Source organism: Papaver somniferum, chromosome 3 (genome assembly GCF_003573695.1).
Source record: "Papaver somniferum cultivar HN1 chromosome 3, ASM357369v1, whole genome shotgun sequence".
NCBI classification, from domain to species: domain Eukaryota; kingdom Viridiplantae; phylum Streptophyta; class Magnoliopsida; order Ranunculales; family Papaveraceae; genus Papaver; species Papaver somniferum.
The window spans coordinates 99,554,988-99,581,034 of NC_039360.1; the positions used below are offsets into that span (position 1 = coordinate 99,554,988).

The window sequence follows — 26,047 nt, forward strand, 5'->3', positions numbered from 1 at the left end:
TTCGGTTGATCTCCTGAAGAAACCAGAGAAAATCAGCCTACCATTGTTGATCTCATGAAGGTTCAGAATGACGTGGCTGCAGCACAGAAAGAGTTGTGTACGTATCTCAAAACTCTCACAAACAAGCTTGCGTCTGAACGAACTCAGCCTCAGCGCGAGAAAGGAAAAGTTAAAGAAACATCTTCAACTGTTGATCCTGAAATCTCTCCCATCCATGTTGTACATGGTGGAGAATTCTTCAACGCTGCAAATGACTATCTAGCAATGGAACCTGCAAGTTTCATCACTCGTGAAGACCTGGAGCACTCTTTTGAGGATCGAGGAAAAGACAAGACATCATTTGACCATCTTCTCCAACCTCAATATCCTGCTGCCAATACTCAAAAACATATTTCTTTATTTCTGGAATTATTGGGCGAACACGAGCACAACTATGTCGTCCGTCTGAAGGAATTTTCAAAGTCTCTGACAGACAGAGCATACACCTGGTACAACAACATCGCACCAGGAAGTATCACCGATTTAGGAGAGATGATTAATGGTTTCTATAGAAAATACATCTTCGTGTCAGAGCAAGTCACTCTCTCTGATCTAGGAATGATGTTCCAGAGGAGCAACGAACATCTTGATGATTATGTGAAAAGGTTCAGAGTTCAAGCCTTGGACTGCCACGACCCAACGTCACATCGCAGCAACTAGTAGACTTGTGCATCAACAGAATGATCCCGGTCTACAGAGCCTTACTGGAAAACCTCTGGTTCCATGCTTTCTCAGAGTTTTATGAAGCATCCAAACAATCCGCGACTACTGCACCTGCTTTCCTGAAAAGCAAAGTCTGCAAGATCGAAGAACCTCGAATCAGCCGACGCCTAGTCAGCAATCAGTGCAATCTCCAGCCTTCGACAAACATTGTTGCTGAAAGAAGTGAAAGGAAATCCTAGACACGGCATCAGATCGCTTCTCCAACATCCCAGACTCCTCTAAAGGCGCAAAAGATAACCAACCTTGAGATGCACAAACCTCGACCCGACATCAAAGAATGGGGAAATGATCTGGGACTCAAACTGCCATCTTCCAACTGAAGAAGTAATCGAGTTACTGGAATTCTGGGTTTAAGATGATGCAATCTACTGTTCATCATAGAGGGCCAACTGAAGGAAAAATGGAGAATCCCAGGTACCGCCGTCTTCATAGACTCATCAATCATCCAACAAGTAACTGCAACATATAAGGTGGATCCACCATGGCTTCAACTGGGGACTGAAGGATTACACAAGAATCCTCTCTCAATCGGAACCTTTACACTCTCCGAACAACCAGTCGAAGAAGCAGTTCAATCGTTGATCGAGCATATCTGTGAATTGCTCTATTCATCAAAGGCACAAAGAAAAGACATGTTCACAACACCGAATCATATTGTGTCAGACGTCTTTCCATCCTGGAAAACTCCTTGAAACCTTCATCCACGGACAAGGAGATGCACGACCAGGGACTGCTTACCACAGTCAATCTCAGAAGAAACGAATTTGCAAGAACGTTGATCGATGCTGGCACCACCATCAACAAGATTCCACTGAAAACCATCAGATCCGCAGGCAACACTCGACAAGAATCCGCTCATGCTCTCGTCTCAGAGACCTTGAAGGAGCGCTCGAAAATACTTCTGGCTACATCACTCTCAAAATGAACATAAATCCAAATCGGGCAGAAACCATGTTTCACATAACCAGGAAGATCCAGGACATGACATGTCCTTCAGAAGAACGTGGATCCACGCTGAAAAGATAGGTACCTACAAAGCGCCTCTGGTTACACATCTCTCCAACGAAGAAAATTCTGATCCAGAAGATTTTACGGACATACCATCATCAGAGCACTTGGAGGAATTTCGAACTTTGACGAGATTGAAGCAAGAACCTGCAAAAGATGCATAGATATTCATCAAGAGGTTCCACACTCAGGAAAGTCTCATTCCTCCCGTGTCTACGTCATTTATTTCTTCACATGTTATCGTAGCATGGGGACTCAATTCTGCTAGAAACTCTGTAAGACGTTGTGAATGGTAGCCTATCCAAATCGAGAACCGAACATTCATTACCGAGATGATGTCCAAGCATGGCAAAGAATACTTTGGGCGTTTCTCCATAGATTTGCAGGAGCATCCATGTGTGCCAAAAAATCAGAAAACTCTGATGGCTGCACAAGTGTTGAATCTTACTACCGCAATGAGAAGAATGTTGCATCAACAGAAGATACTCAGGGTCGATATGATCAAAGATACGACATTTGATGCTTAAGGGATATGATGCTTCAACAATCAAGCATCTAAGAATCCTTCAAATTGTACTCCCAATCAAAGAGTACACCTTCGATAATGGCGCCTCTGGCTTCAACACAAATATCTCTACACTGATTCAACACCAGCACGATCAAAGTATTACTAAACTACAATCGATAAGTTTTCATTATCCCATGATAATACTTCTGAAGCAGATGCAACATAATTCATACATGGATGGTATTAACTCCTTCAACATACACTGGAAAACCTGAGGTGATTCCGTGAAACTTCATCAACGGGGACTTCTCTACATCACAAAACCCTGCATGACTGAGGAACTTCTTCCCTTCACCGATCCAGAATGGAGATTTATGTTGCTATCTTCCACAACAATGTGGATTCACTTACAAAGCCGCTTCACGATACAATCATGCTTTCAAGAGCACTCAGGTTGAACTCCCAGTATACCGGATTCTCAACTCACTAATTAGTTCGTCAATATAAATGCTCACTGAATGAAGGAGCAACGAATAATCATGGTTCTAGCCTTTTTCGATCTCTGGAGCAGCTCTAACCATAGCATCGACATCAATAAGAATATATGGAGAAAACTCAATCGTGATCTCAGTATCAACAACGGGAGAAACATCCACATGACATGGCTTCATCAACTAACCGTTCTCTGAAGTGTTACACATGAAGCGGGCTTCTCCAAGCACTAATGATTCATATCAAGGTATCTAGACGTGAAAACACGTCAGCATGAGCATCTTCCGAAAGCTTGCATGGTGGACGGTCACAAGCCAAAGTCTTCCACAAGATGTTCTACAGATAAAGTACAACATACTTCAGCCCATGGGTTTACAAAAACGTACCAATGAGTGAGGAATAGGACAATACTTCCTCAACAAAAGATGTTTGTCTATGTATCTTCTACAACATACCAAAAGGGAGCATCAATCGGACATACGAGCTAAAAGATATGGCCTTTACTGTCAGGTCTACGAGATCTGAAAAATCTGTACGGGATTACAAATTACAAATGTGCACGCCTCGTTGGCTGACTTCTACAACTCCAAATTGAGTGATTCTTTTCTCATGTGATAACTCAATCTCTTATATTCAAAAGTTGGGGCCAAGCATCGAATTCCGACGTCGTATGAGGTTTCTACAGCTTCCAGAGCATACAACGCGCAACCAGAGATTCGTGGACGGGATTCATAACTTCCACAGTCGATCGGTGTCCACCAGGTCTTTTCGCTAAGTCCTTCATCAAGGTACCTCCAACTTCGACCACCTAGGTCTTTACATCGATTTTTCTACCCGGGTCCTCTATCGAGGTCTTAACAGAAGAAGGGAAAAACGAAAGAGGGGGATTCAACAATATACTGGGGACTGTCGGTCCACCGATCATGACGTTCAATTTCATAGCCCAACACTCGTGGTGCCGGGCTATTCAGTGCTAATCATTCATCATAAAAGGAATGCTACCACCGGGACATGAAACCATGGTCATTACATCATCCCTCTTGAGAGCAACCTCAGTTATGGTCCCATGACCAGGGTTTCAGAAGTAATGTTTCTACGACTGACAGAAACAAGGTGGTAATCAAGCACCATGCTCATGTGCCAATCAAGGAGTCCTGATATCAATTGAATCAATGGCATCAATCCTTCACCAACCGTTCAAGACACAAGCGAATGGTCTAAAGATGCAACATGAGTGTTTTACAACAAGCCCGTCTGAAATAATTTTATGTTGTCCTGTACAAACCGACGAGCTGGGAGAAATCGGTGAAGAATCTAGGTATGGGTCATATACCATTTTCTTCGTATGAATGTCCTCTACAACATATCCAAAATTTACAACATTTGGAGAAACGAGCGAAGAGTTGTGGCCAAAACATTGGACCCCATGCCAGTTGTAAATTTTTTGAAGGTTTCCTGGAAGTTTACTGTTTCGTCGATTTCGGATCCTAAACAAGCTCTAAACTCAAAAATCTTCTTTGCTAAAGCTTGGAAATTTCCTGGGATTGAGGATACATATGTAGATGTTGAAAATACGACCCCAAACGAAGATTCTACAGCGTTTTTACTAAAGGCTGAAGTCTGAAATTTCCTTGTGACGTATTTCGGCAAATTACTCGTGTATTCACATGGGTATTCATTCATTCACTCACAAATCAGAAATTTCATACTTTTATGAAGAGGTCACAGGAGATATACTTACTAGAAGAGTCTCTAAACCATTTGAGGGTTCGGCAATGTTGGAATCTCCGTTGGCAACTCCATTATCTTCATTCGGTTCGGTATTTTGGGAACTCTCCATATTCTCATATCCCAAAGAAGAGCACGCTTCATAAACATAATGCTTATATACCATGATTTCTTCCTGGGTTCGTCAACAACAATTATTATTATGTCATTCAAGGAGATGCCACGATCACGTGCACAAAAAAGGATACTTACATCGACTTCTTCACCAGTGCTGGATTCATGAATTGTTTACCCGGGAACAAGTTGAAGACCGTCAATAGATGGAGCAAAAGTCTGAAAATAAGTAACAAACCTTGATCTCATGATCCTAATTACACGGGTAAAGTCATGACACAAGGAGCGGCTGGGGACTGCACGTCATTTGCTAACACCCTATAGTCCTTACTTCTGGGCTCTCAGCTCCCGTAGATTTTCCTCCATTTCCATGGAGTCTACATTGATCCGGGATCTCACTACACGATCATCCTATGGTAAAGCTAACGGAATAACCAGGAATACAACTCAGTATGAAGGATCTCTCACCACTCAGAGCATATTGTTCATACAAAGCGCAGGATTCGACAGAACAATGAATCATGGATTAAAGGTGCTCACAACAGCGTCTACAAAAATGGTAATCCTCCACTCTTACCTATTTACGTTTCACGAACTTAGTGATAACAACGTAAAACCCTCGAAAAACTTGCTCGCCTCTTCAAACTTGCCAAGATGAGCGAAATTCATTATTTAAAACCAGCACCTGACTTTTCATGAAACTATGAATAATTCACTTAACCTTTCATATGAACATTCGCTGGTTTTCTACATGTGTGCATACACTATAATATCGCCAAACTCATACATACATTATTTCATCATGTATACAATTGCTTGCTTCCAGCAATTGCTCAAAAATCATAAATTGATTTTCATGAAACCGTGGACAACCCACGTAAAGTTTTTACTGAATGAACATCCACTGGTTTTTCGAAAATTGGACAGACGTCCATTCTACAGTTGTGAAAACTCACAAACATTATTTCACCATGTATAATTGTCTACTTTCAACAGTTGTTCAAAATCAAAACATGATTTTACAAAATATGTAAATATTTAACGTGAAACCCATACAAAATTGAAAAATATATCTATATACTTTTTCTCCTTCGCGCGAGCATCTGTCTTTGAAGCGAGAGTATATTTTCAAAAATTTGTGAATGCTCACATATCGAAAATCAAATTTTTCATGAAAGCTCATAGACAAAAATTTTATTAACAGACGCACGTCTTTTCAGAAAAAAAAACTTTTCTCTCGTGCGAGCATTCACCTTTGGAACGAGAGTTTATTCCATTTTGTGAAATCTCACAAAGATAAAATTTTGGTTTCGTGAAAGCTCATAAACAAAACTTTGTATCATTAGACTCAAGTCTATTTTGTTTGTTCTTTGAACTAATGAACAAACGAGCGTCTATTCCTAAAATAAGGATTTCCTTATTGGGCCCGGCCCGCAAATCCTAATCGACCAAGGACTCGTCATCCAAACCAGCGGTTCAACGCCAATTTATACTCATCAAACAATGCTCCAATCATGACATTGAAGCCTTCATCAAGTCGTGGTTTTCTCATGCTCTCTAAATCCGGTAACGTCTCAACTTACGACTAAGTTCAATTATTGGTATTATTATTTATGGCCGAAATCACCATTTAATGCTGACTGAGGAACACAGCTTTCCTCAGTAAGCATGGGACTTAATGTAGATGGTGGATTTTCGACAAAGGCTAAATTCGTAAACTCATATTTATACAAAACTCTGATTCAACAATCGGACGTGAGTATCGAGACACGAGTCTCTCATGGAATCCTCAACGGAGAGTACTTTCTCTCAGAGTACATGTAGATATGTAGTCTCACGACTGGACAACGGCATATCTCATGAATACTGAATACTTTCAGTGATTATTTGTATATAGAATCACGAGATGGACAGCTCCTAGACAGCTTGCTCTGCTAGTATAGAGCGATAACATCTTCAGGAACAAACAACGAGTTTACCCTGACTATATAAAGGATATGACTTACCAACAAGCTCATATCGGGATAATTAATGCTCCTAGACAGCTTGCTCTGCTAGTATAGAGCCACAAAGTTAATTATTCCTAATTAAGATTGATTCTGCCGTGACATTCACTACTGAATTCCCAGAATAATCTATTATTGCTCCTATTCCATGGTCGAATCCACGACTGGTCCCATGGAATGGCAATAACAATTGCTCATATTCCATGGTCGAATCCACGACTGGTCCCCTGGAATGGAAATAACCATTTTTCTGATTCTATGATCAAATCCACGACTTGATCTCATAGAATTACAATAACTATATTATCTCATTACTCCGATTTCATGATCGAATCCACAACTGTCTCATAAATGGTAATAGATAAATCTTAATTTACTTCGATTCTATGGTCGAATCTACGATCCCATGGAATGGTAATGTTCACTTCATTATTATGAATTCGTAGTCGAATCCTCAGCTGATCCTATGAATTAATAATAAACATATTATTACTCAGTTTTGTGAATTATTCTCCACTGAATTCCACAATTAGTAATAAATAATCAACGACCGGGCGTCTGAGCTACCTCTAAGTAAGCCCCGATTCAAATGGTGAAGGTGTATCCAACGATGATACACTAACAGTCACCGCACGAACGAGTATTTCAAAAATTCAACGAAACGATGAACCTATGCAAAATAGAGAAGAAAATAATAAATAATTAAAAATATTGACCAGAGTGCTGGGAGCACGGACACACGACCAACCGACTGTGTCGTGGTCAATTCCACACCAGTTTTATATTTTTAATGCATTTTTATTATTTTTCATGATTTGATGAAAATTCTCTCATTTTATCAAATTTCCTTCGTCTCGAGGAAACTCCTCGGTTTCATGGTACTTCCATAAATCCATAAAAAATAATATAAAATTAAGGAAAGGAGTGTGGGGCGTGACCATTGCCATGCCTTGGTCCCGACCGACCCCACACCCCACGGTTCCTTATTATTTTATTATTATTATTATTTCTCTAATTTCATGAAAAAACTCCTTGATTTCATGGTATTTTTGCACAAATCATCAAATAATAATAAAATAAAATAAATTATGAAAACTTGTGGGATCGGGCCTTGGTCGGCCAAGTCATACCCTAGCCGGTCCCACACTCCCCTTTGTTTTATTATTTTATTATTATTAATTTTCCTTGAATTCATCAAATTCCTTGATTTCATGGTATTTCTCTCAAATTAGGAAAAATTCCCTCAAATCATCAAAATACTTAAAAATATTAAAAAAATAGGGAAACTCATGGGACCGGGCCCTAGCCGGCCGGCCATGCCTTCCACGGTCCACACCCCCTTGTTTTTATTATTTTAATATTTTTTGCTTCCTTGAACTCATGAAAACTCCTTCAATTCATGGAAACTCCCTAAATTCATCAAATTTCTCAAAATTCATGAATTTTCATAAAATCATTATAAAATTAGGGAAACTCGTGCGACCGGGTCCTAGTCGGCCGACCATGCCTTCCACGGTCCCACACGCCCTTATTTTATTATTTTAATATTTCTTGCTTCCTTGAACTCATAAAAACTCCTTCAATTCATGGAAACTCCCAAAATTCATCAAATTTCTCAAAATTCATGAATTTTTCATAAAATCATCAAAATATTATAAAATTAAGGAAGAGGCACCACAGGACCGTGGTCACGACCGGCCGACCATGCCATGACCACGGCGGTCCCACGCCTCTCATTCCTTATTTTATAATTATTTTTCATCATCTCATGGTGTTTTCCTAAGTTTCGTCGAAACCCCTAATTTTGGCATATTTTCTCGAATGGATGCTCAATTGCACGCCAGAAAATATCAAAATTCTGAAGACTGAGACGCGGACGCCTTGGGGACACGAGGACGCTATCTTTACCAACCAAGATTGGCTCTTTGGCTTACAGGATCCGGTCCCATCAAGTTTCACTGTTTTGACCTAATTTGCACAATTGCACGTATTAGGTCCAAGACTCTTCCAAACACTTTGGATTTTCACGAAGTGATCATCAGACAGTCACGTGACAACCCAGGGCCGGTTTCATGACTCCATAGTCGGTCCCTCGCCTCGTCATAATTAATTAGGTTTTCTCACCTAAGGCTCAGACTAGCATTTTCGAATAAATGATTAAACCAGCATTTAATCATTCTTTCACCAACAAATCGTCAACTCTTCAGGAGTTCTTTGTATTTGCTCACATGAGCATATGGACACTACATGGTTGATCCACGGTCCCATGTAGTCGCTCCCTCCTTCGTCCCATGGTTAAACTTCTGACGAACCATGGATTGATCATCAACTGATCAAATTAGGGTTTCTGAATCCAATGATCATCATTCCAGATTCCAACCTTAATAATTTTACGACGACCTCGTGGTCATTAATTTTATTAATTATGCTCGATTCAACGACCAATATTCTAATTAATATTTTTGGTACGCTGCCAATAATCCATCAGATGAGCAACACATGCTCAGACGATCAAATATTCAACAATTTCATGAGCAACACTCGCTCGGATGATAAATATTTGCTCAAACCAAGGAATATTGGTTCAACAATCAATATTCAACGATCCATCGAATGAGCAATACTTGCTCACTTCATCGTAAGAACTATACCTCTGTCTCATGACATGCTCAATTCATGAGTTTCAGAACATCATGCTCAACTCAGCAACTACATGGACTCATCGTCCCATCAAACCACGAAGTCATCAATTGACTAACATACCACGAGACGTCAATCGTGTCACTTTGGGGGTATATCACTTAGGGTTTTGGTATGGCGGTCTACGACACGTGTGTTCAAACACACGATGGAATGTGAGCAAGTCGTGCAATCAGTTGAAGGAATTCACGAGGTAGTGGGTGGAAAGTCGACCAAATCTCCACACGTTGAGCAACTGGTTTCAAACACGATCTCCACTTCCCCACTCCTTGATTCCATCAACTGTCACACTTCATGGAATCATGGTGTCTACAATTCCAGCAATATAAATAAGTCTCGGAATCATGATTGAATCATCATCAGTATCATCAATCTCACGTCCCATCGACAACACGAGATCATCAACTCATCAATTGAGCAATTTCAATCACTCAGAGCTTATCGTATTCGGAATTCACACACCCATAATCTTTGATTACCATTGATTCCACACATTTCTCAACTTCCCTCCTACAGATCAACCCATCCTCTCTTGTGGCCGAATTTACTCTGGAACGGTCATTGTCTTGATTTAGGCCAGAGTACTACAGATTGATCTCTCGAATCTAAAGCACCCCCTTTGCAGCGGTGCATCTTTGTGAGGTTTAACATTTCGCTCAGTTCGAGGAGTCTCCTCCGTACGGTTGTCTCCTCAATTCCTTAAAAACCAGCAAATCGTTTTTCCCCATCTACATGCTCGAAATAACTTGAGTTGCCAATATAGTGTATCCAATAATACCCTTGAGAATGAACATAGTTATTCACATAATCAAGATGACGAGGTTAGAATTGGTAACACTACTTGTTTAGATGAGGTTCAACCATTTTTATATTATTATAATGATTATGATGTGGATAGTGTTGATAAAGAATCTGAAGTTTTCAGGCATAGTGATCAGGAATTTGTTACCCCAATTGAGCTTTATAATGACAGTAATATTTCTGGTTCAAATCCAAATAATTTTATTAATTATTCACCTATTCAAAAGGATGAGGATTTGACTAGAAGTATCCCCGTTTTAGACGATGTCGTATTTCCTTTTTACGAAGCCAATGATAGTCTTGATGAATGAGTTTATTCTGAGAATATTGATTTAGAGTCTAGCGATTTAGAAACATTAAAATTAGAAAAATAAAATGAATTTGATGAGATGAGTGAGGATGAACCCGACTTAGAAGAATCAATTGACCATTTTCAGGAATCTGATGACCTTGAAATTAGGGAAGTTGTGACTAGTCTTTCTAGAGATACTGAAAACTCTAAGTTTGGGGGTGATTATTATCCATGTGCTTTAACTCTTAGAAAGGTCCCTCATTTGGGACTTAACATATATGCCTCAACCATTTTACAAGATTATCTTCATACACGTTTTCCCAAACCTCATGTTGTCCATAAGGAATTTCAGAGAAACCCATCCTCTGGTTGATGTGGTGGACCCAGGCTATGATACCTAGATTGATTTTGTTTCCCACCAAAAACTTTTATTCCAGTTGTGGGAACGTTTGAATTTGAAATGTGTCAGTTATTGAGTTTTGAGACTAAACCTAATTACTTTAGGAGATTAGGGTCGACACATTTGTTTAAGGAACACCACCACTCTCATTGTGGTCAGCTGCGTAAGTCAAATTTGATTGACTTAGAGGATCCCCAGTTATTCAGGTTAATTTTATGTGCTTCTAAATTCTTAGTTGAGTATTTCCAGACTCTAGAACCTGAACATTCGGATCTAACTTATGAGGAAATGCAGTCCATGAAAATATTTTATCTAGACCCAGTTATAGAACCTGAACCTGAACCACATCTAGATGTAGTTGTCTTAAACAGGAAACTAGACAAGGTTGTGCTTTATCCGTTAATTTTCTTGGCATGTTGCAGATTCCTTCTACTTATGATAGCCATATTTTGTTTTGGTGATCCGCAGTTATTCCGGCTATTACTTTATGATTCTATAAGGTGACTAATCCTTTCTTTGTCTGGATGAAGACTTTAAACTTAGCACTTCTTGGGAGGTAACCCAATATTCATGCGACACAGTAATATCTTTCCTTATCTCTTTTGGTTCAATTGGTAACAGTTTCTCCTTGTTCATGCTTTTAATTTCATCTTTAGAACAATGAGGACAATGTTAGATTTAAGTTTGGGAGTATGGGAGAAACTTTTTAGTCGCATTTTTGAAACTTCTAGCGTCACATAGTATCCGGTTAGCTAAGTTTACATACTGTTTCTCACCGAAAAGATAGAAATTGGAATGCTAGAGATAACAATCTTTTGAGACATTAGAGAAAAAGACATTGAGATATTTGAAATTCAGGAGAGAACTTGTTCCTTTTAGAGGGTAACCGTGATGGACCTAACCATCCATGATGGAAAGGCAAGTAGGTCAGGAAATGCCAGAAAGACAAAGCAACCTCACAATGTAGTCTTAGTTACTGGATTACGACTCTCTCTCAGTAGAAACTTATCATCATCAACAAGCGGAGCGACATCAAAATCTATGAAGAAAGTTGAAGACGTTTAAGGTTTAGAAGCAACAATAGAAAAGAATAATTCAAAAATCAAAGTTGAAGACTTAGTTACAAGAAGTTATAAGAGCAAATGATATAAGTTGTTGGAATTCATGATGCCAAGACATCACAAGTTGCGAAGATCCAAGTCCTTCTCTCATGGCCATGTAAATTTTTGTCTTGTAATTTTTGTGTCAAAAAAAAAGATGAAATGAAAAAAAAAAAAAAAAAAAAAAAAAAAAAAAAAAGTCATCATTACGTTCTTTTTGTTCTTTGTTCAATAAGGCCATAAGGAAGTAGAAATTTTTAAGTCAAGCAAGAAATCGAAGAGAAGAGTTAATTTCCAAGGTTCTATGAGGTTCGATAGTTTATCATCAACAGTTAAAGACCGAAGAAGACGTCGTTTCTACTGAGCACTATGAGAGAGTCGAAGAAAAATACATTTGGTTGCTTTGTTAGTCTGCTTTCAATCTGGCACAAGATCTTTCTAGCACTGGTTTAACTCATCACACGTAATTAGTCCAGCTGTGTAGCAGATGTCTCTCTCATATTTATCTCTCTCCTAATCTTATCCAGCTGTAAATCAACGGATGCATCTTACAATGTTTATCTAGTTGTGTAGCGGATATCTCTTTATCTAGCAGTGTTGCGGATGTGTCTCCCCTTTTCTTTAGTCATCTTTAGAGCTGGCACCTTTAATTTCTCTGGCATTCTAGTTACTTGGAGATAGGTTGAAAATTTGTATGTCCTCATAGCTCTTTAGATACTTGTGACCAATTAGAAGTCATGGTTTTGTGGGTACACCTCTGGTAAACCCTCCCGAGATTAACTCGGTTTTATTTTTTATTAGTTTTGCTCGAGGACTAGCAAATAATAAGTTTGGGGGTATTTGATAGACACTTTTTTTGTCTAATTTGATCTCAATACTATATATTGTTGGCACTCGATTTTGTACTAATTTTGGTGTTTTGTGTGTTTGTAGGTATTTGTGGGCAATAAATATTTTTGGGAAATTCGGCTCGAAAAGTTGATAAAGGCACCCTCGGAGCACATTTGCTAAACGGACCCCTGCTTTGGATAAGGGGCACCTCAGTTGGCACCTGCTATTCACACCCCAAGTTTGGTTAGGGGGCACCATCTCCATCGTTCAAATTTCAAGTTTGGCGGGAAAACTGTCTGTGATACTGGCAGAATTATGGTTCACCTTTTGGACGCGATTTTATGAGACTCAATAGCTGGTATTGCATGGGCAGACTTGATTGAGCATAACAAGCTTGGTTTGGGTCTCTGAGTCGATTGGATTTGGATAGTTAACTCGTGTTGAAGTCAACAGGGGAGTACGTGAGCAGCTGAGATATTCACGGGATTTCAACGTAGTTAGACGTGCGCTGCTCGCGTTTGGATATCACTTGGTCTCTGCAGAAGTGTGGAGAAGTTAAATAAAGAAGATTCAGAAGCTGTAGATGCGTGAAGATTTAAAACAGGGAAGAAAATTTACGTATCTTGCATGGGAGTATTCGTTATTGACTGCCAGGATTATTCGGAGTTATGAGGATATATTCTCGGTCAGAATGGGTATATATAGGCTTATGGGATCACATAGCAGGATTATGGAGTGTTATGGGAAATAATAGAGGAGAGAATAGGGAGTTGCAGAGCTTCTCTCTGCTGCTGCCATTGAAGGAAGAACGAAGAACATAAGACCGCAGACAACAATCGTTCATCAACAGTGACAACGACAATTAGCGGAGGGTCGCAGAGCTACAGTATCAGAAACAGTTACTTTTTATCGTTCTATAACAGTATCACTTGTAACAATTATAAATGTTATGAATCTCTGTTTTCATATATTTTCATCCTTGTAAGCACCTTTTGAGCAATGAAAAATTCCTTTGAGTGTGTTTTCGACGTGATGAGCTAGAACCCATCACTGGGACAACAGAGGAAGCTGGATTTCATCCTTGGGGTAATTTAATTAATTCCTTATTTACTTTTTGCACCGATTTTAAATGATTTATGATTTCTATTAATCAATTGTTATCTTGTTAGATAGTGTATGCTTAGTCTTAGGTGCTTTAGATACACTATGCTTGTAATTTACAATTGATGTTTTACGAAATCTACTTTGGCAAAGAATAGAGTCATTGTTTCTTTTGTTTTGAGCTATAAATGTCTAGGATAAATTTATGAATCTCATGAACATGAAAAGCAGTGGAATCCCGAGTCTTGGTCCCTCTTCATCCTGTGACTTTATTTTGTATATGTATATTTTCTTATTTTTAGTATTTTCTTTTATTAAAACTTAAAATCAATCCGACAAGTCTGAGTGAACGACAACCTTTCTTACCACTATTAAAATTCGATCACTGGCATACACCAAAAACGCTATTGTGCCATTACCAGGCGCTAACAGAAGGTAGCCATAATCAACGGCTACCCTTCCTCATGAGATGCAATCTCAGCCATCCAATTTCGCCACCAAACTGACAGACTTGTGGCAAGTTTTAGGCGACCAGCCAAGACGTGCCTAATAGCTTCACATGTTATTTTCCTGCGGCAAGACTCTTGACTTTGACTTGCCGCACGTAGCAACCTGCTACACGTTTTCCACGAAAACACTCGAGACATCAAACATGTCACAAACTGGGGGATACTCATCAGGGTATTGGTCTGGTGGTTTACATCGTGCGGCGTGCAATACTCCCTTTATAAGAAAGTGTCGTGAAGTGGGACAATTAATGGCGGTAAGAAGTAACGGGTGTAAAAGGATCCACTTCCTTCATCATGGAAGCATGGGTTTCTGACGGTTATACGTTACTCCACTCTTCTGTCACCCAATCGTTCTCACTTCCTACGAGACCAGGATACATTTTATTACGACTTGTATAAATATGTTTCACCTAGTTCCACCAAACAACAAGTTTTTGGTCGGCAACAACACAGTATCTACAAATCACCTGGTAGTTTTCCATTCCGCTAGCCAGTTCTACTTTCAGATACGAGTCATAAGCAACCACATCTTCAGAATCAACTATTCTGGTTTCAACACTCTATTCGCTTCCCTCCCTAAGACCAACCCTTCTCCTTCACTTTGTGACCGAAGCAAGCCTGGAACGGCCATTTCTTGGTTTAGGCCAGGATTGTATAGATTGATCTCTCGAATCAAAAGTACTCCCATGCAGTGCATTGTTTAGGGTTTAGATTCGTTTCTCATCCATACACCCAAATTTACCAAAATCAGCAGAAAGGGTTTTCACCCACAAACAGTAGGCTTTAACCATTTTCTCAAATGTTGACCTAACTCTAAAATCTTAAGAAAACCTTCTTAAAAACTTCTAGAACTTGTACGATATATAATAAAAAAAAGAGGGATCTCGAAAATAGATCTATTGCTACATATAAGCTTAAAATATGCAAATCAACGTTGAAAACTCGTGTAACAAATCTCATTGGGAACCAAACTGATGGTGAAGGGAGTTATGCCTAGGTGGGAGCGTGCTCGTACGCGGCTAACATCAACTCAACAAAGTCCTGCCAAGGCAGCCACCGAATTCAAATGTTCGATGAATTATGACAAAGGGCACTTGATTTTGGATTGACATTATAGGAATGAACCATCACCAACACGAGGTCTGGTTCGCAGAATAACAACATTGGAGGGAATCCTGATAATACAAACATGATAGACTCAACTGTGGATTTGATATACCTAAAGATAAAGGTTTCAAACATCGAGAGAATTCGTACATCATTAATGTTTGAGACAACCAATGTTCATCTCCTACAGAATGATCGAGAATGTATTAAAATGATCCAAAGATAATAAGTTATAGCGAATTCGATGAGCTGTTTGGGCACCCTTTAAAGATGATATCAGAGGTTTCCGCCTACTATCAAACTTCCAAATACTCAATCTACCAAAGTTCGATAAGAAACAAACGAATCAAAACAATAATCCTCTATTATGAAACTGAAATAACCCATTAAGAATATAATGATTAGTTGATGTGAATAAGTTTCCAAAATCACTAACTAACTGGGGTCATAACCTGTTTTTATCTAATCATTTTGATTTTAACATACATAAAATCACTGTGAATGATTATGCATTGATATTAGAACTCACACATAGATAACATTCAAGTGATTTTACTTTAATTATAAATAATACCAATATAATGGAGAAATTAAGTAAAACACGACGCTAGAAATTTTTCTAACGAGTGTTTGTACATAAAATTTGTTTATAAGATAAAACAATGTATTGTATAAGTACTTTAAGTTTGAAAAATCAAAATCGTACAAGGCCGGCCTAAACAAAGAGATGATCGTTCCAGCATTGCTTCGGTCACAAAGAAATGAGAAGGTCGATCTTAGGGAAGGAAAGCAGAGAAAGTTGAGGAATCACGGTGGTGATGTATTTGCAGTATAAAGTTGTTGAACTATCTTATGGAGGCTAGCCATGTGAAAATAAGCTTGTTCTGATCTCCCATGTGAAATATATGAAACCATCTATTTATTGTTGTAATGCGCATATACTGATTCCTCATAAATAGTGGAGGTTGTGAAGGAGTGAAGAAGTGGAGATCATGCAGCTAATGTTGAAGTCATATCCACTATGTCGGGGAAGATTCTAGACCATCACCCCATCATTCTTCTAACTGCTCTTAACTGTTACCAATACTTGTTACTTCCCCATTATGGCATGTTTTCACGCTACATGTTGTTATAAACCGCCAAACCAATACCCCAATAAGTATCTCCCAATGTGATATCTCGTGGATAATAGTGGAGTAGTGGACTACCTCTTGTTTTGGCCAAGTCATAGCCATGATGTGTTCAGGATAGATGTTCATCTCTGAATGTACTGACTAGTGTCAAGTCTTGTTATAATGATAATGAGTCTTTGAATGACTTGTGTTTTAGTTAGTCTAAGAGTAGACTATCTCACCATGGCTTGAACATTGAGCTCTGATGATGCCATGGGCATCTGAGCAAGATGATACCTAGCGATGATATGATTGACCAATGATGGCATCTTAGTGATGATCTCAGCTGAGAGACTCTTTTGTAGATTATTATGACCTAAGTCTCAAGGAGATATCTCAGACTCCACGAGTTAGCAATGAAGAGGTCTCCATAGGATGGCATTATCAATGAGCTGGCATTATTTGGCGTGGTGATGGCATGGCCGGGCATGATTGTGGCATGCATTCGCATCAAGTCTATCATTGGGCATTTCTCAACGTCGTGCAAGAGAGTGTATGGAATTGACAACAAGTTTGAGACTTGACTACCGTACTTTAATCCTAGTATGAGATTTGATTTAGTAAACTAGAAATCAAGATATAGCTTGTAAATTTAACATTGACAACAATCTTGAGATAGCAAAACTTGCTAGTTTCACCGATAGATACTCTAACAGAAGTTCTAGTTAGCTAGTCGACTACGACTCTTGCTCTCCTCGGGTCACCTTCTGCTCTCACCTACCAAAAATCGAGTTATAATGTCATCGTTAAGTTCATAATAATCCGTTAAAACTATATAAAAGATTCATAGTCGTTCTAAGATCATGTATATAAAAGATACATAGTCGTACTAAGATCATGTATATAAAAAGACAAGAGATAGTCATTTTAAGATTATGTATAGAAAATGTCAAACCAATTGAAAGAAACTATAAGTGATAATTAAACTAAGTGATAATTTTTAGTATTCATATGGGAATCCGAGTAGCCCCAGATGGCAGAAATAGGGTCTGCGCGCGCCATGGCTTAGCGCTGGAGCATTACAAATTTGCCGTCTTTTTTATCGAGTTCCTGGTCGAAATTTGGCCAACTTCTTACAAACAGTGAACCACCGTGCTGCTTGCTCTTAAAATGGAATTTCGAAAAGTGAAAAATACTAGAACCCCCTACTATATGGGTTCAACATATAGAAGCCCCACAAAATGGATCCTCCACTATCAACTCCATACTTTAGGAAAATGATACTGCTAGGCCCAAAAAATCAAATTTTCTTCAGATCTGGCCCATAATTAATTATTATGAATTTTAGTAATGACAACACTACCCTTTTTTATAAATACAAGAGGAATATTAGAAGATTCTTTTCATTTCTCTATTCTCTTTCCCTCTCTTCTCCCTTTCTCTCCCGGATCTATCGAATTCAGTTCGATGAAGAAGAAGAATAATCAATTTGATTCAATAGATTTCATTGTTGATCACCATTTAAACTATAAATCTGGATCAATCATTCAATCGATTTTATGTGAATCTAGGTTTCAGTTGGTTCTAAGCTGCATCAGATTAGGTTTTCTTTGGTTTAATTGGTTTTATGAAGAATTTGAATTTGGATTTTTAGTTTTCAGTTGATTCGAAGCTGCATCGAGTTAGCTTTTCGTTATTCTTACTTTTCTTAGTGCGATTAGGTTTTTGATTTTTGTTTTGATTGATTCTATTCAGATCTGAGAAGAAGAAGAACCTGATTTTTCTTGAATCTATCGAAGATCTTCAATATCGTTTTAACCTTAATTACTTGCTTTTTGTGCAGGTTCAACAATGGAATTAAGAAGATCTTCAACATCAGCAAAAATAAAATCGTAGTTATTCATTTCAGCTTTGACAACAACTAATGAAGAATCATCTTATAATAATAATTCATCTAAAGATTTGGTATGAGCAAGATCTAAAAATCAGTAAGATTTCTCTCGTTTTACCCATCTATTTGATATGAATTTCGTTTACTTTAATTTTCGAACTGATTTGAGCTCATCTTTAATGGATTTTGTTCTTGGCTGATTGTTTTAAGTTCAATCTATATTTGTTACATTCAGTACCTTGTCTTGAAGATGGAATATTAATCGATGAAGATAACTGGAAGCATACAGTTGAATCTAAGCAACTTTAACAACTATTTCAATAGAAAATCAATGAAATATGATAAGTTTCTTTGAGTTTTTTTATGGTTTGAATGCATCATATTGAAATTATATATACTTTATGATTTGAGTTTATTGTTCTTTTGGTCAGAATTGGATTAATATTTCAATGTGATTGAGTTTCTCATTTTGATGATTATTCACAACATGTGTAACTTTTGTCTACACATCCAAATTGCATGTGTAACTTGCGTCTACACATCCGAATTGCATGTGTAACTCTCAGTTACACTATTCAGATGCTCTGTAACTTCTAGTTACACTAGTCATATACATGTGTAACTCCTATTTACACAAGTCAAGCGCATGTAAAACTGGTGATACATTGTTGTGTGTATTGTTCTTTTTAATCTCATAAAAGCTTATTGTTTTTTGTTTTCTTCAGGTTGCCAATAACTCAATAAAATTGACTGCTTATTTGTGGTATTTTTGTAGGATGGTCTTCCTGGAATTGGAGTTGACACTGAAATGATGAAATGAGGACTAGGAAGTGGAATTCATAATTGTGGAATTTCAGAATGGAACCGGGGACCAAGTGAAGAAGATTGTTGACACACTGACGGTGCTGAAATTGCATCCATAGATGTTGTTGGTGAGTGGATGCGTTGATAAATGTTGTGAATACGTTGTTACATTTGATATTTCTATGGATTAGAAGCATTTAAATGTATTTGGGAATGTTTTTTGTACATAGGTTATGGTCAGTCCTCCATTTGTGTTCCTTACCTCGGCTAAAAGGTTATTGTATCATGAGATTGCGGCTGCTTGCTTGGTGAAGAAAGGAGGTGCTTTCACTTGTGAATTTAGGCATGCCTGTGTTCAGCCTTTGTGCATTTGATTAATCAGTTTACAAACCTGATCATCATCTCATATTTGATTGAATTTATTCATCCATCCATCACTACTAGCCATATGCATGTGTAACTCCTAGTTACACTAGTCATATGCATGTGTAACTGAAAGTTACACAAGGCAGATGCATGTGTATCTCCTAATTACACATGTTATATGCATGTGTAACTCTCAGTTACACAAGTCAGCTGGTGTAAGCTTACACGATGATATATCTCTATATGATTCTTGGTTCATTTATGGTCAATGTATGCTGAAAAATATTGAATAGTGCTGGCAATAATTTTGATTGCTTTATTTGGTTTTGAATTATTTTTTTATAGTGGATTGACTACCTCAAACTACACATAGCTTGCTCAATAGTATCGTAAGTACAAGGATCAAGGTTTGTGTTTCGATTTTTAAATGCCAGTACCTTTGGTTTATTTCTTCTGAAACTTATATAAGTAATTCATTGGACTTGACTAATAGACTAGCTTTGGCAATTGATATCATGAGATATATTGACATATTTAAACTGAACCAAGAATGTTGTTCATGTGAAACCAATCCATTGAATCCGCAATTTAAAATACTGTTTCCTTGTATTATAATTTTCGGGATTTTTGGTTGAATTAGATGCTTTGAATTGCATAGGATATAAGAATGATTTAACATATTATTACTGTCCATGTTTTTTTGGTTATTAATGATGTTGCGCTAACTTAGGATGTATACTAGTTGAAACATATTTTATTTGTTTTACATTTAAAACCAGTGGCGGAACTAGACATTGGATATAGGGATGGCTGGAGCTTTTTTCAGGGCTTGCTTAAGAATAAAACTCATAGACCAATTGTGGCCCAACTTAAAAAAGGCTTTGAAAAAAATGACTTTTTCTCTTGTTAGGGCTGGCTTAAGCTAGCCCTAGTCACAAGGTAGTTCCGCCCCTGTTTAAAACTTTTGGTGGCTACTTGTTGAATATGGTCTTCAATGCTTGTGTCTGTATAGTTTTTGGAGAAGCTGATGGTGGTAGTTATGCTAATTTTAGAGAGGATGTGTTGGTTATATTTCAGGTTACACTAGTCATTTCATGTATAACTACTAGTTATATTTAAGGTTACACTAGTCATTTCATGTATATTTCATCTTTTCCACATGTCATTTCATGTATAACTGCTAGTTACACTAGCCATATGCATCTTCAATTTTTCTTCTCTTTTATTTTTGTTGTTCTCTTAAATACTGAATAATATTTGTTTGCATTATAGTTTTGGCATTGGTTCATGTGTCTGTTCATTGTAATTGTTATCAACATTAAGCACTCTTCTGGACTATTTTTTATTGTTCTCCTAAATATTGAACAATATTTTCTTGCATTTTTCTGTTGACATTGGTTCATGTTTGTTTGTTGTTATATTTCAGGTTTCCGATAAATTCATAAAAGCTAATTGCTTATTTGTGGTAGTGGTCTCGCTGGAATTATAGTTGATGTTGAATACACAAGTCAGATGCATGTATAACTCTCAATTACACTAGATAGATGCATATGTAACTCTCAATTACACTAGACAGATGCGTGTGTAACTTCTAGTTACACATGCTAAGAAATTATTGTAAATGAAATATATGTATTTTTTTGTATGCGTTCTTTTTAATGTCTATTTTTTTGATGTGTAACTTTGCATTACACATGTCATAAGGATGTGTAACTTCTGGATACACATGTCATATGCATGTGTAACTTCTGTTTACACATTCACACTATATTTTAATAATTTTGGGCTTAAATTTAAATTTTATTTAATTTGGGGCTTGACAATATATAAAAGGGCATGGATGTCTTTTAGTAACTCGGGGCCTAGATTTAAACTTCTTTTAATTAAGGGCCTCATATTATGGATTATCCATGGGTTGGGCCTTAGGCTAGGTTTGGTAATACTTTTTTTTTTTTTCAAAAGCACTTTCAAAACCTATATATGTCAATAAATTTTGAAGTTGGTGTTTGGTAAAAAAAAATGAAAGTGCTTTATATCAAAAGCACTTGCCAAATTCCTCAATTTTCAAAAGCTTGGGAGGAGGAGCTTTTAAAAGCTACATAAGCATAAACTTTGGTCCCACCAAAATTTAAGGCTTGATTTATCCTTTTTGTCTCTATTTTATTTTGTAAATGACAAAAATTACCCTTACATATATATACAATCAATTTTTATTTCTTATATTTTATTCTTTAAATATTATTATATTTTATTTTCAAACTATTTTATAATGCCTTTTCATTTAATTTGTCAAAAATAAAAATAAAATGTTAAATAATTACTTATTGTTTGAAATATATATATATATATTAAAAAGTGGTTAAGTAAAATAATTTTTTTAGCGATCATAATAATAGTAATTATATATTTATATTTAATAGTAAAAATATTAAATACTTTTAACCATATAGAAATTGAATAAAACTATCTTTAAAGATATGTCTGTTTTTATCATTTGCCACAACAATAATGATTGAATATGATATTTTATCAAATACACTTTGATTGTTTTTTTAGTCGACTTTAATTTTAATTAATATTTTACCAAACGTCTAACTATTTTTTCTCACAGCACAGCAACGCACAACAGAAAAATGCTTTTATAAAAGCTGCAACACTACCAAACTAAGCCTTCGCCTGAGTTCCCTTTCGAAAATTGAAAAGGGAACAGGGACAGTAGTGTAAATATCCAACAGTGTAAAAATTTCTTCTGCCACTGCATTTTTGCACTTATATTATATATATACGCCCCATGCGGTCGCCTTTGTTACTTCGTCCTTGGGGTTTGCAAAGAAACCCTAATTATTCCATCATTGTCTTTCTCTACAGGTTTAGTCTACTCACTGCTCTCATTCATCTGATCATGGTAAGTAATTTCTCTGTTCGTGTTTGGTTATTTACATTTCATCTCTTCACAGCGATAAACCCTAATTTTCCATTATCCTTCGTTATTGCAGGCCGATTCACCTCGTAGAAGGTATATTCTTATCTCGCTGTACTTTCATAAATCCTTTTACGATTTTAGTGTTCGTACCCTAAATTTGAACTGTATTCTTGATTTAAACTGGGTTTAGTGAAATTTTCTAAAATTGGACCTACATATATCTGATTTTCTTTAAGCTTTAGAATTTTGGGTATTCTGAAGTAGCCATTGGAGAATTTAGGGCATATTTCATCAGTTAAATTAAATCGGTTTGTTTAATTCGTTAAAATAAGGGTTTATTTTGACTTTTGAGTAGCTGTTACTATTCTGCTGCGTTACACGGAAACTTCAGATGTATGCGTGTATGCGCGTGTCCCGTGTCCATACGTATGAACACAGATACTGACACTGACACTCCTTGGACACAGCTTGAGTACTAAGCAATTAAAAATTTATTACTTTGTTCACATAAAACTCTTCTGTGGGTGTAAATAGAAGGCTGAAGTTAGAAAAACAAAAACCCAAGATAGCTGCCACATATGTGATCCCAATTAAAGCTCAAGCTAGCAAGTCATCACCCACCACAAGATTAATATCTCATAAAAATCAGATCTAAACTTTTGTTCACGAGCGTACTAACCTATGAATGGACAATTAACAGTGATTAAGATTGTGTCGTCATTTGTATTTCTGCATATCTTATCAAATTAGTAATATTTTTATGCATACTGCCGTGTCCTCGTATCATGAATTTTTAGAATTGCCGTATTGGACACACGAATACGTGTCCGTATCAGACACCCGTGGCAGTTTCCATGTAACGCAGCTATACTGCTGCTGAAAATTTTAGACAGTTGAAAAAGCCTGTAGACTCTATTAGCTTCATGACTTTGTGTGTTTAAACATTGTTGTTGCGTTGTTGGAATGTGCGGATGTATAGAAAATGTCTTGATGAACAGTATCTCTTGATTGACATTCAAGAATAAATTACCTAAGTAGATTAGAAATGACATCAAGAAGGCTTATCAACAGAACTTTATTGTGCTTCAGAAGGGGTTTTGGGAATTATATTTTCCATTTGAACTCATTCTTTAGGTGTGTTACTAATGACTAGCTCATATTCATCAAGAAGTAAAAGTCAGCGTTGGAACCTCCTCCTTGCTTTAACATTGGGACTGTGGGTCTTATTGTCTGTTGGTATGATGTATCAGCTTTAATTACTCTTGAGGCCTCATTTTCTCAATATGATTTTTCGTCTTGTGAACTGAATATATCAGGTATTCAAGATCTCCTCCCCCTCTAGAACGTCCCAGATCCAGGTCCAGATCAAGGGACCGATCTAGATCCAGGTCCAGAAGTCCTAACGGGTTTGCCTACTCTTTAACTTATTTTTCCTTTCATTTCATCTTCTTGTTTCATTCTTGATTAATAAACCTGCAATTTTCTGGTTGATGTTTGTCTGGATTACTACTACCTGTAAATGTTATTGATTATATTTGGAACCTTGGAAATTAGGAATGATGCCTTAAATCCTGGAAATACGCTTTACGTGACTGGCCTGTCAAGCAGGGTCACAGAAAGAGACCTTGAGGATCACTTCTCTAAGGAGGGAAAGGTTAGCTTGCTTAAAAGACATGATTGCATGTGTCTTGGTGTACATGTATTCTTCCTTTGATAATGGGCTTTATCTGTCATTGTAGGTAAGTTCATGCCGTCTCGTTATGGAGCCTCGTACACAGATTTCTCGAGGTTTTGCTTTTGTGACAATGGACAACGTTGGAGATGCTGACCGTTGTATAAAACATCTCAATCAATCTGTATTAGAGGGCAGATGCATCACTGTTGAGAAGGTAATTTATTATTAAAGTTGGTCAGGAGTTGATGAAGTATGTGCATTATTGTTAGTTATTAGTAAATACTTTCATCTTGACTTGGAGGTTTTTGGTTATATTCAGAAGAATTGCGTTCAGCTGTGTTGGCAACATACAAAGATGATCAGTTCACCCATCTCAACTTAAGTTACACACAGCTTGAGCAATGGCCAGCTTAACAGAATTTCATATGCATCTGATATCAACTAAGTATAGCAATTATTTCCCACATCAACCAAACCTCCGCATTCATCTTCAAATCTCTCTCAACTAATCAACGGAAATTACCAACAACTCTCTAATCGGGAATTTATGGTATCTTACAGCTGGCATTTGTTTAATGACCTTACTAGTAGTACTAATGCATGACTTGATATTTAGATTTCTATTCTGCTAAGTCATTTTTTTCCTTTTGTTTTCGCCTGTCACCCCTATCCACGGTGTTCAGAACTGATTTACTCGCTGTTTTGTCATGTCATATTCCTGCCGTGTGCAATTTTGCATTCACATTATGTTGCCATGACTCCGTGACCTCTCATCCAGCTGACTAAAGAGTTTTTGCAACAAATCTAGGGGATTGAGGTGTTTTATTTATTTTTCAGTCAAGGAGGAAGCGCCCTAGAACACCTACTCCTGGCAACTATCTAGGAGCTAAAAGTACCAGAGAAACTGGTGAGTTTCATTTTCAATCCATAATTATTGGACTTGTTTTCTGCTTTCTCATTATTCTCTTAACTTTTGCCCCCTTCATTTCAGGCTATAGAGGCGACCGTGGCAGGTACCGTGGTGGTGGTGGTGGTTATGGCCGTGATGAGTATCGTAGGTCTCCAAGGCGCTCACCACCTTATCGAGGAGGTCGTGACTATTCTCCCCCTCGAAGATCTCCGTATGGTGGTCGTCATTATTCCCCCCCTCCTCGAAGGTCACCTTATGGCGGCGGACGGTCTAGGAGAGAAAGATCTAGGTCGTATGGTGGTCCCGAAAGGGGTTATGGACGTCGCCCTGATGTCTACTCTCGGTAAGGTAATTTTGTCCATCGGGCGTTTTAGCTCCTGCTTGTATGAGGGTATCTTAGTAAGGTACTGTTGACAGTCTTAGTTAGGAAGTCTATCTACCATAATTCTGTTTGAATTGTGGTTTCTTATCGAAGACTTTTTATTAACTTCTTATGTGACCTTTGTGTTTGGGATTGTGGGAGTGTAATAGTAAATTGTTATAATATGTGAACTAGTAGTAAACTTCTGACGATGTGTTCGGTACTTCAATTTTGTATTATTATTATCTGATTTGATTAGTTTCAGTCTACTGGAAATTGGCTGATCTATTTTGGTTTGTCTCTGATAAAGTTCAATTGAAATTGTTCAGCACTAATCTACCATTAAGATACAACCTTAGAATGGGCCATGACATACTGCATTTCATTTAGAACCCTGATTTTGGGCATACTTTTAATCTTTCTAGGCATACTGAATAAAGACAAAAAAAGGTTGTGAAATAACAAAATCAGATATCCCCTTAACCCAATTTTTTTAATGGCAAATCTGCCCTTTATGTATTAGTGTTAGTAATCTGGATTAGTGAT

The 26,047-nt window shown here is 37.4% G+C and overlaps 1 protein-coding gene across 1 annotated transcript; it reads left to right on the forward strand.

Annotated features, from left to right (window-relative positions):
* The first annotated feature begins 22,406 nt into the window (after positions 1–22,406).
* On the forward strand, positions 22,407–25,765 carry LOC113356952 (serine/arginine-rich splicing factor SR45a-like). The gene is made up of 7 exons (XM_026600189.1): positions 22,407–22,537; positions 22,629–22,648; positions 23,872–23,961; positions 24,110–24,209; positions 24,295–24,444; positions 25,068–25,137; positions 25,222–25,765. The coding sequence occupies exons 1-7, from the start codon at positions 22,424–22,426 to the stop codon at positions 25,485–25,487; spliced, it is 810 nt and encodes a 269-aa protein (XP_026455974.1). The 5' UTR covers positions 22,407–22,423; the 3' UTR covers positions 25,488–25,765.
* Positions 25,766–26,047: the final 282 nt, after the last annotated feature.